We start from the raw sequence: 15,779 nt of genomic DNA on the forward strand, positions 1-15,779 counted from the left end.
CCTCTTTCTTAGTACTTCCCTTACAGATTGGTGTTCTAGAGTTTAATTCTCTTCTCCCTACACGATCTCATCCAAATCCCATGATTTCAACTACCACCAATGGGTTACTGGATCCCAAATATTTAACTTTAATCCCAATTTCCTCCTTAATGTCTAACCCATTATGCACTGAAAACTGTTCTACCTAGACTTTCATGGTTAGGCTTCAGGTCCTTTCCACCTAAACTCAACATGCTAAAAAACTGGATTTGTCACTGTTCTCTCCAAATCTGTTCTGTGTTATCTACCTTGACAAACAGCTTCATTATCCACCTAGTCACCCAAGTCTATACCTAGTCATCATCAATTCTAAACCTTTTCCAGTATAGCAGTGTAGTTGAGAACATAGGCACTTGACTACCTAAGTTCAAACCCGGTCGCCACTAGTCTCCAAATGTAACACACTGAGCTATTAACTTCCTATGTTTTAATTTCCTCATTAGAGAAAAAAATACCAAACAATCTGCAGGGATGACATGAGTATTAAATGGTTAACCCATGTAAGTTTCTTACAATGACTAGCACAAACTGAGTAGTAAAACAAACAAACAAACAAAAGTCTGCTGGTATTATTATTATTGTCAAGAGCCAATCAATCAACATATGACACATATTTTATTTTCTTTAAGATTAGCTCTTCTCCATAACTCTGATTCTACTTTTATGTCCTCATCAACTCTGACAGACTATTATGCCATACTTCATCAATATTAAGACATATTTTCTCACATTTTACCATCTCTGTCTTGGGATGTTGTCTTGCAGCTGATAGTATATCATGTATTTTTTTTTCTTAGTAGATATAATGATGCATCTGACAACTGATGGTGTCTTAGGTTCAATGAAATATAGTAAAGCCCTCTTACCTATTCTTCCAGCCTCCATTCTGCTCTGCTCACCCCAATTAATAACCCCAAATCCACTACAGCCAGTAGGCTATATGGAATTGGGGAAGAATTCATAAAATAGCTGAAAGCATTTGACAAATGTCAGATAGTTCAATATAATTTCATCTTTCGTCATAAGCATTATTATGGTAGTTCTATTTCAAGGAATTTTGAAAAACTTATAATTAACCTTTGAAGACTTATCTGTTTATTTACCTATTCAACAGATATCTACAATGCTCCAGGAACTGTTCTAGGCACTGAAGATATGGCTGTAAACAAAATAGACTCAAATCTCAGTCCTCATGGACTTTTCATTCTAATAAAGGGAGAATAAAAAATCAATAATATGGAATCTATATCATATGATAAGTACTATGGAAAAAAACTAAAGCAGGAAGGAGGGATAGATTTATCACACTCCTGACAATCATGTTATGAAATAACTCCCCTGCGTGGGGATAATGCTGATACCATTAGACCCTAGAAACATTTCCCCAAATGCCGGATCTCAATTAAGCATTTATCCAGGCAACTTTGATTTGGAAAAGAAGGGGTAAATCTCAAAAGCCTTGGGTTTACACAGCTCATAAGCGGATCCACTTTAGTTACCATGCCAATAAGGACTGTGGTTATAGCTTCTATGGCCTTGACAAGTCTTTGCCTTTTATATTTTGGGGAGGTCACAAATGTTGAATGAGGGCACGTTTCAGGTCCACGACTTACTGCCACCTCTGCCTTTCCTGAACTCCCAAAATAGCTAAACGTTCTTTTTAAAGGGTTTCAGTGCTCTGAAATAGGTGCTCCCAGGTGGCTGCTATAACTCATTTCAACCCGGCCGAACAGGCAAGAATAAGCCTCTTTACTGTTAGTTTTATCTTCCCTTCAGTGCTTAGGAATACAAAATGATCTCTAAAAGTTTACGCTTTATTAACTTCATGAGCCACCAGAAAAATTCCTTCAGTATCATCAGGATAATTCAGCACAGGTACCTTCAGTGTCCTAATATGATTCTCAGCCTCACTCTTTTCCTTCTTGAAGTGCTTCATCAGCTCCTGGATGTTCTGCTCGTGTTTAGTTTTCACACTCTGCAATGATGATGTGAGATCTTCCAGCTCCCTCTGGTGAACATCTCGTTCTAGCTTTAACTGTGTAACGATTGTAGCTGTTTCTTCATCTCTAGATTTCACCTGTGTCTTGAGGTCAGCAAGGGTCTTAAGCACCTCTTTCCTGGCTTTCTGTTCCTCAGCCAGTTTATTAGCGAGATCGGCCCGGATGGCACTCAAGTCCTTGACAGCCTCTTGCATCTCGAGAAGTTGAGCTTTGTCCTTGGCCTGGCCCTTTTTTAGCGCTGCGATTTCTTCTTCCAGGTGAGCTTTCTCAACTTTCACCTGGCTTTGAATCTTACTCTGCTTCTTCAATTCACTTTCCAGCCTATGGATAGTGTCCAGGGAATCCTTGACTTCTAGTTCAAGGTCAGCTTGATGAGCCTTAATATCACTTAGTTTCTGCTCCTTACAGTGAAGTTCCTCCTCTTGAAGGGCCCGCTTGGTTAAGACGTCATTCAATTCCTTTCGAAGATTCTCTATCTGTTGTAACGCTGCATAAAGCTGGCTTTTCAATTCATCCTTTTCTTTTAGAATCTATCAGGTAAAAAAAAAAAAAAAATTCACTGTAAAGGTCATCATAGGGACTGTCAGAAAATAAAGTTTAATACACACAGAGAAGAAAAATTCATAAAATAAAATTTTGTATTTTTCCATTTTTTTAATGAAAAATAATTTTCAGGCTAGAAAAATACAATTACCCTGAAGTAGTGCCACATTGAAATATATGTTTCAGATTCTCATCACCAACACAGGTCAGTCCTTGATTATAAGTATTTAAATGTAGGATAAGATTCAGCAAAAGAATGGGGGGAAAAAAGACTCCTATTATAATTTACCAGAGGTTGAAATAATATAATGTTAATTAAAATAACAATTCTCTGCATTTTAATTGCACAGTTTTTTTTTTCAATAGCACACTTTTAAAAAGGAGAAACCTCAAAAAACATATGGAAGATAATATATGGAAGATATATGAAGATACAATCTAAGAAAGACATCAACCGTCATTAATAAAGAAAGTTAGTGACAAGAAATACACCAGTATGTAACTGGGAGTCTTGAAGTCCCAAAAAGACAGAAATAAGATTAAGATTAAGATTAGGATTAGGAGAGGTTGGGAAGGGACTCAAGAGAAAAGTCAAGGGACCGGATGTCCATCACCCTGCGCCAGCCAGCAGCTAAGGAAGCTGAAATCATTTCTCCCCATCAACCCCCAACACTGGCACTGAGAACAATCTCTGTCCCTGCTTATGGGCACATGTCACAGCTTGATGACAGAAAAAAGAAAATTAAGATTCTCATTTCAGAATTAGAAATAATGACTAAAGACACAAATACTTACAAGGAAGTTTTACACTTTATGTTTTATACTTCAGTATGAAACAATTCATGATAAACTGCAATAAGGCAATCACTCCAAAAAAATAGTTTCCTCAAATCCTTGTCAGTTTTAGCAAAGGAGAAACAGAATGAAGCTAGCATGAGAAATAATGAAAGGAGGTGGTTATGCAATTGGGCTGTGACCAGAAAGAACTGAATATGATTCTCAGTCCAGCCATAAGTCATTCTTGGGCCTTAAGGAAATTATTTATCTTTATAAAGATAACAATAACACCTATATCATAGGGTTGGGATGAAGACTAGTAGAAAAGAGTTTGGTTGGACAGAAGATTCAAGCTCAAGGAGAAGCCAGGATCTCAAGGAGGTATTTGTTCAAGACAGTGATCAACTCTGTGAAGAAGAGGTATAATTGAAAAAGCAAGGTCCCTGGATTGACAAGACTCAGGTCCACAGAGGAAAGAATTCACCTTGAAAGGCAGGAAAAATGGCTAGAACTATAGGGTCTAAGGGTAGATGTATTATTTTTCTATTTCAGTGTAACAAATTCCAACAAACTCAGTAGCTTAAAACAATACCCATTTATTATCTCTCTGTTTCCATAGATCCTAAGGCCAGGAGAGGTATTGTGCCCAGGGTTTCCTAAGGCTAAAATCAAGGTGTCAGCTGGCCTGGGCTCTTACTTGGAGGCTTTGGGGGGAGACTCCACTTTCAGGTTCATCCATGTTGTTGGAATAATTTAGTTCCATGCTCTCACCACTCTGGTCCCAGTTTTCTGGCTAGCTTTGGGCCAGGGGTTGCTCTGAGCTTCTAAGGCCACCCACACTCCTTGGCTCATGGACTCCTCAGACTGCAGCCAGTGACACCACAATGAATCTTTCTCTTGTTTCAAAGCCTTGGACTTCCCTCCTCTCAACAGCCAGAAAAATGTCTATGCTCTTAAGGACTCTTGTGATTAGATTAGGCCCATCTGGATAATCTCCTTATCTTCAGGTCAACTGAGCCATATAACATAATCATGAGAGTGACAGCTCATCATGTTCACAGTGTCCAAAAATTAGGGTAACTCATTTCTGGGAGGTCACTCTGCTTACCATACTAGAGAAGACAGAAATGGACAGAATCAAGTCTTGGCTATAAGGACATGCAGGACGGGCCTGAGAACAAGGAGACGTGGCTTCAAGACAGTGATTAATGTGTGGAACACATAACAGACGCCCCTGGCCAGAAGTTAAGAGACTTCCATGCAGCTCTAACAATGAAAATTATATTTTCAAGACAAAGCTTTAGCAGGTAAAACATCTTGGAACACAAAAGACTATAATGTCTTCCTGAAGTTGGTTTAAACAGCAAAGGTATTTATTTTTCTCACATAACAGGAACACCACAGATGGAACAGTTCAAGAAGAGCCCTTCAAAACTCAGGCTCTGCCTCTCTACAGTTCTCCAGGTTTTGCCCTCTGCTTCAGTGTTCCAAGCAGCACATCACATGACAATGGGTGGCAGCCTTAGAGTGGACAGTCACAGACTATATTGGTCAAATTTTTAATTTCTTTGCCAATATAGTTACTAAAAACTAAGTAAGTTCTATTTTCTTTTTGTTAATTGCTTGGCTGGTAGCCACAGCCCAAGTTTTTGTCTAGACATGGTCTCTGAGTCTGAAAATGACCGTGTCTCGACTGCTACCTCAATATCCTGGACATTCCCAGGGGCCCTCAGTTGAATAAGCTTTATCTTGAGGGGATTCAAAACAATGGACTTGGATCCCCTTTGTCAGGCCAGGAATGCTTAAGGAGAAGCACTTGAAAGGGGCCTGAGAAATCAGGCTTGTTTTTTTATCCCATTTTTATTTCTAAGTTTCCTACCTCCCTCTCTTGCTTGGGCTAACTTCAGCATGCATAGATCATTTGGCTATTCCAATGCTAAAAAAACTCCAAATTACAGACTCTGTATATTTGGATTATAAATTGCAGATTTTCAATCTCTCTACCCCCAAAACATCTTGCTCTCTGCTTTTATTATTTATTTTTCTCTGCTTATATAGACAGGCAGGCTTCAACCTACACTTGTCTTTCTCTTGTGTGCCTCTTCTGAAGGCTGCAGTACGTTCACAGCACACGCCAACGTCCTCAAGTTTTCATTCTGGTCATTTAATACCCCACTCTGAGGCACAACATCACTAACCCAACATATGATTTCCAATGGTTCAACTAACTACTTCCAATAGCACAATTTGCCAACTTTCCATTTAGAAAGGTAGGCTCCTCCGGTCCCCACTTTATTCCCCACTTAGTCAATCTTACATTTTAGGCTCTTTTACTTAAAGCTCCTGGCTCCCAGAATTGATGTCTCATATCAGCTTGACTATCTTCAGCTGACGGTACAGAAACACTCCAGTTCAGGTTGACTTAAACTACAAGGCAATTTAATATCATTCCATGCAGAACGGCTCTAGACACGGTGCCAAAGTTCAGGTCCACCTCTCTGAACTTCTCTTGGCAATACCTCCCTGTGTGTGAGACTTCATTCTCAGGACCATTGCAAGACAGCCAGCTTCAGCCACTGCAGGTATCACAGCCAAATACAACAAAACCAGAGAAGGAGAAAATGTCTCTTAGGTAGCTTCTTCAGGAGTGAGTTTACCGGAAGCTCCCCCAACAGATTTCATAACTCATTCTTCATTGATTGGAACAGGGCTGTGTGCTTGGTAACTGGCCTGCATTACTTTTTGAACGAAACGGACTGGGGCAGGGGGAGATGGGGATAATCAAGACCACTATAGGAGCCAACTGATATTTCTACGTAAATTGTGCTGGTACTATTCAGGAGTGGAAATGGAAAAAGTAAAGAGTTGGTTTGATTCCAGATTGACGATCAGTAAGACACGTAAGGTGGAAGAAGAAACTGAAGATGATGATGTGCATGTCATCAGAGGAGCTTTTCACGAAGTCCAGTTGACAGGAAAAAATAGATTCCAGGAAATGGCTGGTCAACCAGAGGAATGTGGAAAATCAAAATCAGATGTTAATGGTTAAAAAAAGAAAAGGGAATAAAAGAAATGTGTAAGATCAGAGATTGAAATTTTGGAACTGAAGATATGAACATAGAGAATTACAGATGAGGACAAATTTTACCCACAGAAATTAGCTGCTGAGCAACTTGAAGGTCACTGTAAAATGGGAAATTAGTGAAGCTTAAGGACACAGAGTTCAATGGGTTGCCAACTTGAACTTCGGAATCATCAAAGATGATAAGACTTGCATGTAATGAAACAGGTTGAGGGGAAGCCAGGTGTAAAAATCTTTGAGAAATGTGGAGGCATAATGGAAAATAAGCAGCAGTCAGGATCAATGAGAAGAGAATGTTCTAACCAAACAAACCCTGCTTCCAAAGATGAAAAGCTATAAGAGAAGATTGTGAAAGAAGGACTGAAAATGGCTGTGTGAAGCCAGAAGAATGATACTGTCTAAAACCTTAATAAGAACAGGAACCAACTCCTCAAAAGCCTGACCACAAAGTACATGCAAGTTGTGTCTGTTTATTTGTTTGAATTAACTAAAAGGTAGACAGAAATTTTTGAAAGAAAAAAAAAGTTATTTTTCTGCATTTGAGGGTACATGCAGACAGACTGCTGGATTATTCTAATATATCAGTACATGAGCCTTTCTAAAATTGCATGTGATAGAAATGGTACATATTTAAAATGTACTTTATCACTGATCCTTCTTACTTTTCAACCTTTAAATTAAAAAACTCAGCTTTTAAAAGACAGTATATATTACATACACTCTTTTTCTCCTCAGCATGAAGGCAATACACAAAAGGAAAAGATGGCAATTTAAGATTCTTGAAGTCAAATATTATCAAGTAAAAAGCTCAATATTCAGGGCCAAACCAATTATTCTGCCAACTCAGCAAGAAAAACAAACAACCTAAAAAGTTATATAAATTTGGAAATATTCAGAAAAGCATACATTATGATCAGAATCCAAGTTCAACATTTTTTTCCTTTATCATTTTCAAAGCACATACAAGAACCAATAACTTCAAACAACACTTTAAAAAAGATGACAAAATGCATAAAAAATAAAAAATATAAAGACACAAGAATCACAACTAATGATTAGTTTATTTGTATCTACAGAATTTTAGGTCTTCCAATATGTGTTCATCTACATATTCTTAAAGAACATCATGATTCCCTAATGTCAACATCCATGCCATTTTCTTTCAAGGAAAGTATACAATCTGATCTCCCTGGGTTTTTTTTTTTTTTCTGCAATGCTTTGCTTTTTGTTTGGTATTTCATATCATTCAATAATGAAGTAGTTCTATAACAGAATATGTATCTGATAATCTTACCAAAATTCCAAAAATGTAAAAAAGAAAAAAAGAAATCAGTGCAATTTTTAGGAGAATAAAACCCTTTAGCTTTCTACTACATTTTTAAGTGGCAAATCTTAAAGCATAAAATAAATTATGCTGGAAAAAGAGAGAAGTAGACACAGAAGTATTTAGAAAACACAAAAAATTGCATCATTTAAGCATGGAAAATGGCTTAACAAAGTTACCTAGTAAGCAATTAATTTATTCTGTAAAACATAATGTGTTTTATTTGTAAATTAGTATTATTTTTATTTTAATACATACTTCCAAATATACCCTGGAGTCACTTTTTGAAAATAATCCAAAAAAGAAAACAAAACAAAACAAAAAAGGAATAGGCTGTATAACTAATGCCTTAGGGTGGCTTTGTGATTTTATTAAGTATTAAATACTCCTTAGGGGTATTATTCACTAAGACATAAAAATATACATGCTTTTTTTCTGAAATTATTTACAGTGTATTTCCACATCATGGATTTACCGGACACTTGAATTTGCAGTGAAATATGTTACCCTTTCTTCTTTGATTAACCATTGCTCTAACTCCAACATGCTGCATTAATTTTTAAGGCTTTTAAAGTGAAAATTACAAAGCCTGCTGTGATAATTGTGATACTACCCTAACTGTGGCAATCACTTTAAAACTACTTCTTTGCTTATCATTAGCAATGCTAAGTGATAAAAATAATTATATCAGGAGCATTCTGGGAAATAACTGTTTAACAATTGTGAATATTCTAAAAAATTCCATCTAGAAAACTCTGCATTGTGGATTAGGATACCATCTGATGACATGGACTCTTCTAAATTTCCTCTAATTAAGTAAAGTCCCCAGACACTTCTCAATCAGTCTACCCCTCTCACCACCCCCCCTTCTTTCTAGCTGCCTCCCCTACAGTCATGCTCACTGAACCAGTTACCAGGCCAGACTGACAACAGAATAATCAAGGTAGAGCAATTTCCTGGGATCAAATCAGTTCAGATTCAAGTCTGAAAGCTTTAGAACTGCTTTACCTCAGGGCATCCAGTCACCCAGTATGTGTCAGATGGGTTAAATTGAAAAGCCCTCCAGAGTGAGCCCAAGGTGATCACTTCCTCCATCTTATATCTGAGACATTTGTATCTAAATGGTAAAGCATCTTCTCCATGCCAGCTCATCTGAAATAAGCATCTGTCACTCTTAAGGGCTGACAATTGATTTTATAAATATAATTGCCCCACAGTTTGTTTTCTTTTGAAACAAAGTCAACTTATCCAAATGATTATTCTTCTGGAATGTTCAGAATTCTTGACAAGTGACAAATGACAAAGGAAAAATGATAAACCAAGAATACACATGGATAAAAGTCAACCCTGACTTTCCTGATCATATTATAAACATCTTGGTTTAATTCAACCCAAATATAGAGTTGAGAATCAACATAGGAGCATAAAATCCATTTAAACTAACTGATTATACAAGAGAAAAGATGATTCGAAATGCACACATGGATCAGGGAAATGCTTTTTGTTGCTATCAAAAAGGCACAAAAGCCGAGTTTTAAAGAGGCTTGCGACCTGATAACACTACTCAGTGAGACTGTGCACAGCACTCATTTAACTAAACCCATTGTAGTTACTGCCAAAAAAATGGTCCAGTAGTAACTACCACATCTTTAAATGTCTCTTTCCAACTAATACTTAAATTGAAATACATAACAAGATGAGATTCTAAAATTCATGCACTGGGGGAGAAAGTCAAGTGATGTTATGGAAGATTTCACTACTCTTTTTCCATTTGAATATTAAAGAACAATTTCAACTTAGGGAACTAAAAGCTAAACTGGGAGATGGGGGAGGAGGTGGATCTCTTTTAAGGGCCAAACTCTAAAAATCTACAGAATGTTAAACTATGAAAAAGGCTTTAAGAAGTTAAAAAACTAAGTTCCTTTTTACCTTGAAATAGCCAAGACATAAAGACTCTCTATCAAGGACATCTTGATAGACTATATGAACAGCATGGCATTCAAGTGTTTGTTCAAAGGATGGATGAATGAATGGCTGGTCACAGCAAAAATCACCCATTAGGAATTTGGCTTTTATACCTGATTATTCTTGTCTGTCAGTTGCTCGAGAGTTTCAGACTGCTTCTCCAGTGCTCGCTCTATTTTCTTATGCTTAAGCTTCCACTGTCTAATGGACTCCTGAGCTTTCGTCTTCAGCTCTTCTCTCCTCTTCTCCGCTGCCTGTCTCAGGGCCTCTGACTGCTGGAACTCGAGAAGGTACTGCTCGGCCTGTTTGGTGGCATCCTCAGCATGGTGAGTCAGCTCTGAGATCTGAAGGTCAGCGCACTTATGTTTGGCCTCACAAGTCTCAAAGTGATTCTGGATCTCCTTAAGTTGATCCAACATCTGTAGTTGCTGCTTTTCCCTGTTCTCCAATTCACGTGTTAAATTCTGGGAATAAAGCATGTGAAATATTAGGAACATGTTCTTGTCAAAATTGGATGCATAACATATCATCAAACAAGACTCTCTAATGTCACTGAAGTGGGAATCATCTGTATTAAATTTCATTAGTAATCAGTCTAGAAAATATGAGTCCCCTTCTGTGTATTTTATAAGAACATTAGTTGGGAATAATTTTTTATAGGAATAGTTTCCTTTTTTACACTATTTCATTATCCAAAAAGGGAAGATATGTATTTTCCAATTGACTGTCACTGAGATAGAAGGCCTTGTTGATGAGAAAAACAATGTGCATTACTTTTGTAAAATCTCTTGCTTTGTCCAACTGGAAAAAAGATCAATAGTTTACAATTGTCAGACTATCATAGCAATCATACATAATATTTCACTTTCTGGCAGCACATAAAATGTTACAATAAAATAAAAATCTATAATAAAAATGTGCATTGATGATAGAAACATCAGTATAGATAATGCTATACTTGAAAGTCTATTTAAAAGGCTCTCAAAGTGTTTATAGATAGATTATTTCCAGCTAAGTCTAACATTACAAGTTGCTGAACTTATCTCAAGCTTATATGAATCACTGTGGGACAGATATTTAAACAAACTTAAATTTACTTGGAATACGTAATAATCAAGAAAAGCAAACCTGGACTCTTAAAATCTAGTTTCCCTAAAGCAGAAGTGGTCAACCATACATTTGGAAATTGCACTAAATCATCATGATTCATACCTATTTTTAATTTGAGAAGAATTGGTGAAGATCTATTTTTAACTTCAAAAATGAGAAGGCACTGCTTTTATATAACATTTTATACAAAGAAAAGAATGTTTCCATCTTCAATCTTATAAAGCTTTGGAAAGGAGTGACAAATTCAGAAATAATGTATCCCATAAGCTGCTCCTCCTGAGCCTTACTTTCTAAATACTGGGGGTGACAATGATAACCTGAAAAGACCATGTGTCCAGGGGACTAAGATGACACTAGGACAAACAATAAATATCATCTACATTGTTGTAAGGTGCCTACAAATGAAGACTGGAAATAGTTACCAGCTTCCTCTGACTCTAACAGTATAATGTTCAGTTCCAGATTCCATTATATTTGAACTGTGGCTCAAATAGTTAAATACAATTTCTCTCATGATTAAAGTCATGGTTTGACATTCTGGCAAAAAAATAAAAATAATGCCTTAAAATAAGCTTCATTTTCTGAGCAACAGGTTTGCATTTGCTCAGTTTGCTAAATTCAGTGCAGTCTGGAAGAGAGGAGTCATTCCTTTATCTACCCAACCAAAACAGTAAATTGAGAACTATGCACAAGTTTGTGTGGAAAATTGTAAAATAAAATCAGAAAACCATGATGCTGGCTGTTTACCCTTTGCCCTTATCTAAAAGTTTTACCATGAAGCTAGAAATCAACTTTATTAACAAGCAGTATTCATGTGATTTCTCCATCAGCAGAGAGAGGTACTAGTATTTTTTTTTTTTTTTTTTTTTCCCCAACCAACGCTTCGGAGACTGGGTACCCTTCCTATGTGTTAGCACATAGTTTACTGAATGGTTAATAAGACCTGGCTTAATCTAAATTGGGGAGCTATTCACACTAACAACTAGATTACAAGAATAGATAATGCTAGATACCAAAATGATGGGTGGTTACTTGAAGAGGCCTATATCTTACAGCCTGGCTGGAGAGGGTTCTCTCTCAGGAGGTGACATAGGAGCTGAGATCTAAATGAGGAACCAGCAATAATAGTAATTATTATTATTATTATTACTACTATTGAAGTTTATTGAGCACTTGAGTTATACAAAGGACTAAGCAAATGCTTTATAAGAATGATCTCATTCAATCCCACTATTATTATCTTGATTTTAGTGATGAGTAACCAACACTTGGAACTTGTCCTAGGTCACATACCTAATATGTGAGGGAACAGGATTCAGACCCAGATTGTCTGACTCCAGAGGCCATGTTTCCAACTCTTTGCTAAGAGGACAGATTCTCAGATGACCCTAATTCCATGCCTCTTTGTCACCTACTCCCACAGTCCTATCTTAGCGAGTTATCTTTTTTCAGAACTGCCACCTTTGAAGTAAGAGGTATGTCCAAGTACTCCCTCTCCCTCCCACTACCCCATCCTCCCCTCCTTCCTACCCCTTAGGCCTTAGGCTTTATCTACCAATCTGCCCAGCTCCCTCACTCCTTTTCTGGTGATACATCTGCTCCTCATTGTCAGGAAGATGACCACGCCTTGATATTTCATTTGCTGGCTTTAAATCCAAGTTCTTTGACCTAATTTCCTTAATTTTCACTTTAGCCACTCTGTTGTTCATGTTTCAAACTCCTATTTAAAACAAAACTTGAATGGCAAAATCGCCAGCTCTTGGGGAATTGACAAATTTCCTGTTTCCTATATCCAGTTACTGAGTCCTCTAAGGAAAATCACACAGGAGTATTAGTTGATGTGATGGCACATGGACAGGCAACTCCTCAACGCCCAGAAATTCTACTGCATGCCGCTTTCCAATCCACATGTGGCCCATCTAAAATGTCCTGTCTCACACCTACCATCTTTTCACTCACTCTTAGTATGTAACATAGCTCCTCCTTCAGAAATAAAACTGAGGCCATTCGGCAGGACATCACCCAAATTTCCTTAATGTATTATTGTAAAACTTACCAATGGCTAATCTGTCCTCCTCTCCAGCCTCTGAGGAAAAGGGATCCTTCTTAAATAAATTAGCCTATCTTTGTAATTTCCTTCCACTTCCATCAAGGGCTTCACTACAACAATTATGCCTTCTCTTCCTTGTATTGAACCTCTCTTTTCCTCTTGGATCATTATTCTCTACTATTCCCATCTTTAAAAATCACAGTAATTTTTTTTTTTAATGAAACAAATTGAAGATGATACAAACAAATGGAAAGGTATTCCATGTTCATGGATTGGTCCCTACTACCCAAAGCAATCTACCCTTTTAATGCAATCCCAATCAAAATACCAAAAACATTTTTCACGGAGCTAGAAAAAATAATCCTAAAATTTGTATGGAACCATAAAAAACTCCAAATAGCCAAAGCAATCTTGGAAAAAAAGAACAAAGCTGGAGGTATCACAATCCCAGATTTCAGTATACTACAAAGCTATAGTTATCATAGCAGTATGGTACTGGCACAGAAATAGACACAAAGATCAATCGCTTCTCGGCCTTTTGGCTAAGATCAAGTGTAGACACAAAGATCAGTGTGAATCAAGAATCCATAAATAAACCCATGCTTTTAAGGTCAATTAATCTATGAAAAAGAAGGCAAGAATATACAATAGGAAAAGTCAGTCTCTTTAACAAACAATGCTGGAAATACTACACAGCTACATGCAAAAGAATGAACCTGGACCATTTTCTTACACCATACCTAAAAATAATCTCAAAATAGATTACAGACCTAAACATGAGACCTGAAACCATAAAACTCCTAAAAGAAAACATAGGCAGTAATTTCTTTGACAATGGCCATAGAAACAATTTTTCTAAATATGTCCTTTGGCAAGGAAAACAAAAGCAAAATTAAATTATTGGAACGGCACCTAAATAAAAAGCTTTTGTACAGTAAAGGAAACTATCAAGAAAACAAAAAGGCAACCTACCAAGATGTAGAAGATATTTAAAAATGATATATCATATAAGAAGTTTATATCCAAACTACATGAAGAACTTACACAACTCAATACCAAAAAAAACCAATAATCCAAATAAAAAATAGAGAACCTGAACAGATCTTTTTCCAAAGAAGACTTACAGATGGCCAACATACACATAAAAAATGCTCAACATCATTAATCATCAGAGAAATGCAAGTTAAAACCATATTGAGATATCACTTTATACCTGTTAGAATGGTTAAAATCAAAAACACAAGAAATTACAAGTGTTGGTGAGGATGTGGGGGGGCGGGGTGGGAAAGGAACCTCCATGCACTGTTGGAGGGAATGCAAACTGGAACAGCTACTGTGGGGAAACAATATAGAGGTTCCTCAAAAAATTACAACTAGAATTACCATCTGATCAGTAATTCCACTACTCGGCATTTACCTAAAGAAAATGAAAACACTGATCCAAAGAGATGCATGTACCCCTATGTTTACTGCAGCATTATTCACAATAGCCAAGATATGGAAGCAACCCAAGTATCCACTCATAGATGAATGGATAAAGAGGTGATACACACACACACACACACACACACACACACACACACACACCACTGGAATACTATTCCAATGTAAAAAATAATAAAATCTTGCCATTTGCAACAACATGGATGGACCTAGAAGGTATAAAGGTAAGTGAAATAAGTCAGAGAAAGACAAATATCATATTATTTCACTCATGTGAAATTTAAGAAACAAATGCACAAATAAAAAAGAGACAAAAATAGATAGACTCTTCAATAGAAAAAATAGACTCTTAAACAGAAAAAAAAAATTAACTAGCTGTTGTCACAGAAGAGGGGATGGGGTTATATCTTGATGAGCCCTGAAAGATGTGTGAAATTGTTAAGTCATTGTGTTGTATAGCTGAAACTAATGTAGCACAGTGTGTTAATTATACTTGAATAAGAAAATAAAATCACAATATTATTTTTTAATGAAACAAACAAAACCTTTATCAATCCAACATGATCTAACCAGCACCCTACACTCTTCTATTAAGCCAAACTCCTAGAAAGAGCAGTCCACACCTGATACTCCACAATTTTATTCCTAATTCCTTTCTCCATTCATTGGATCTCGGTTCCATCCCTACCATACAATTAAAAGAACTCTCATCAAGACGCCCAAAGATCACCTATAGCCAAACACAACGAACTCTTTAACAATCTATCCTAGTTTCCTATGTGACACTGTCAATTGCCCCTTCTGATTTTTACGTCTCTCTTCTTCCCTGACTTTCATATACCGCTCTTTACTAGTTCTTTTTCTTCCTGTTCTTTAATAATCTCCTTTCCTGGGTCTCTTCTACATTTAGCCTTTAAATACAGATAATGCTATAGGGTTCTAGTATTAAGCACCATCCTATCTATAAAATATCTCTACTAAGTAAGTATGTAGACAGAAATATAAGTGATTTCTAGTTCAGGAGCCAGACTGATAAACTCCAGGCCTTTAAATACCTAACTACATAATGACAGGCTACATTTGGGAATCCCACAGACATCTTAATTTTAGTATGTCAAAAAAAACTGGATTTACTTGATGCCCAACTCCTAACAAAAAGGTGGTCCTGCTAATAAAATGGCAGTAAAGACTTTCTCTGCTGAGAGAGTATAGAAATGGGAATGGAATTGTATATTTAAATAGTGAGAAAGTCTGAAATAACTGCTATAGGAAAAGAAGAGAAAATGAACAAGAGATAAATGTTTAGAAGCTAACAAACAGAAATAAGGTCACAGTGAGCCTCAAATTTATAATGGACTCAAGTATACAAATTTTTCAAATTTCTCCAGCAAGCTTTTGAACCCAGGAGGAAAATTAGTTCAACACTATTTATTCTTCTGCAATTAC

General features: G+C 36.7%; 1 protein-coding gene across 4 annotated transcripts in view; it reads right to left on the reverse strand.

Annotated features, from left to right (window-relative positions):
- Positions 1-15,779, reverse strand: part of CEP128 (centrosomal protein 128) — a 383,456-nt gene that overhangs the window by 254,366 nt on the left and 113,311 nt on the right. For all 4 annotated transcript variants that reach the window (XM_060620442.3, XM_060620445.2, XM_060620441.2 and 1 more), the window contains exons 14-15: positions 9,844-10,194; positions 1,919-2,569 (exon numbers count right to left, since the gene is read on the reverse strand). In XM_060620442.3, the coding sequence (XP_060476425.2) occupies positions 1,919-2,569; positions 9,844-10,194 (1,002 nt within the window). The remainder of the gene's footprint in view (positions 1-1,918; positions 2,570-9,843; positions 10,195-15,779) is intronic.

The sequence above is a fragment of the Panthera onca genome, chromosome B3 (assembly GCF_046562875.1).
Source record: "Panthera onca isolate mPanOnc1 chromosome B3, mPanOnc1 haplotype 2, whole genome shotgun sequence".
In the NCBI taxonomy this organism is placed as follows: Eukaryota; Metazoa; Chordata; class Mammalia; order Carnivora; family Felidae; genus Panthera; species Panthera onca.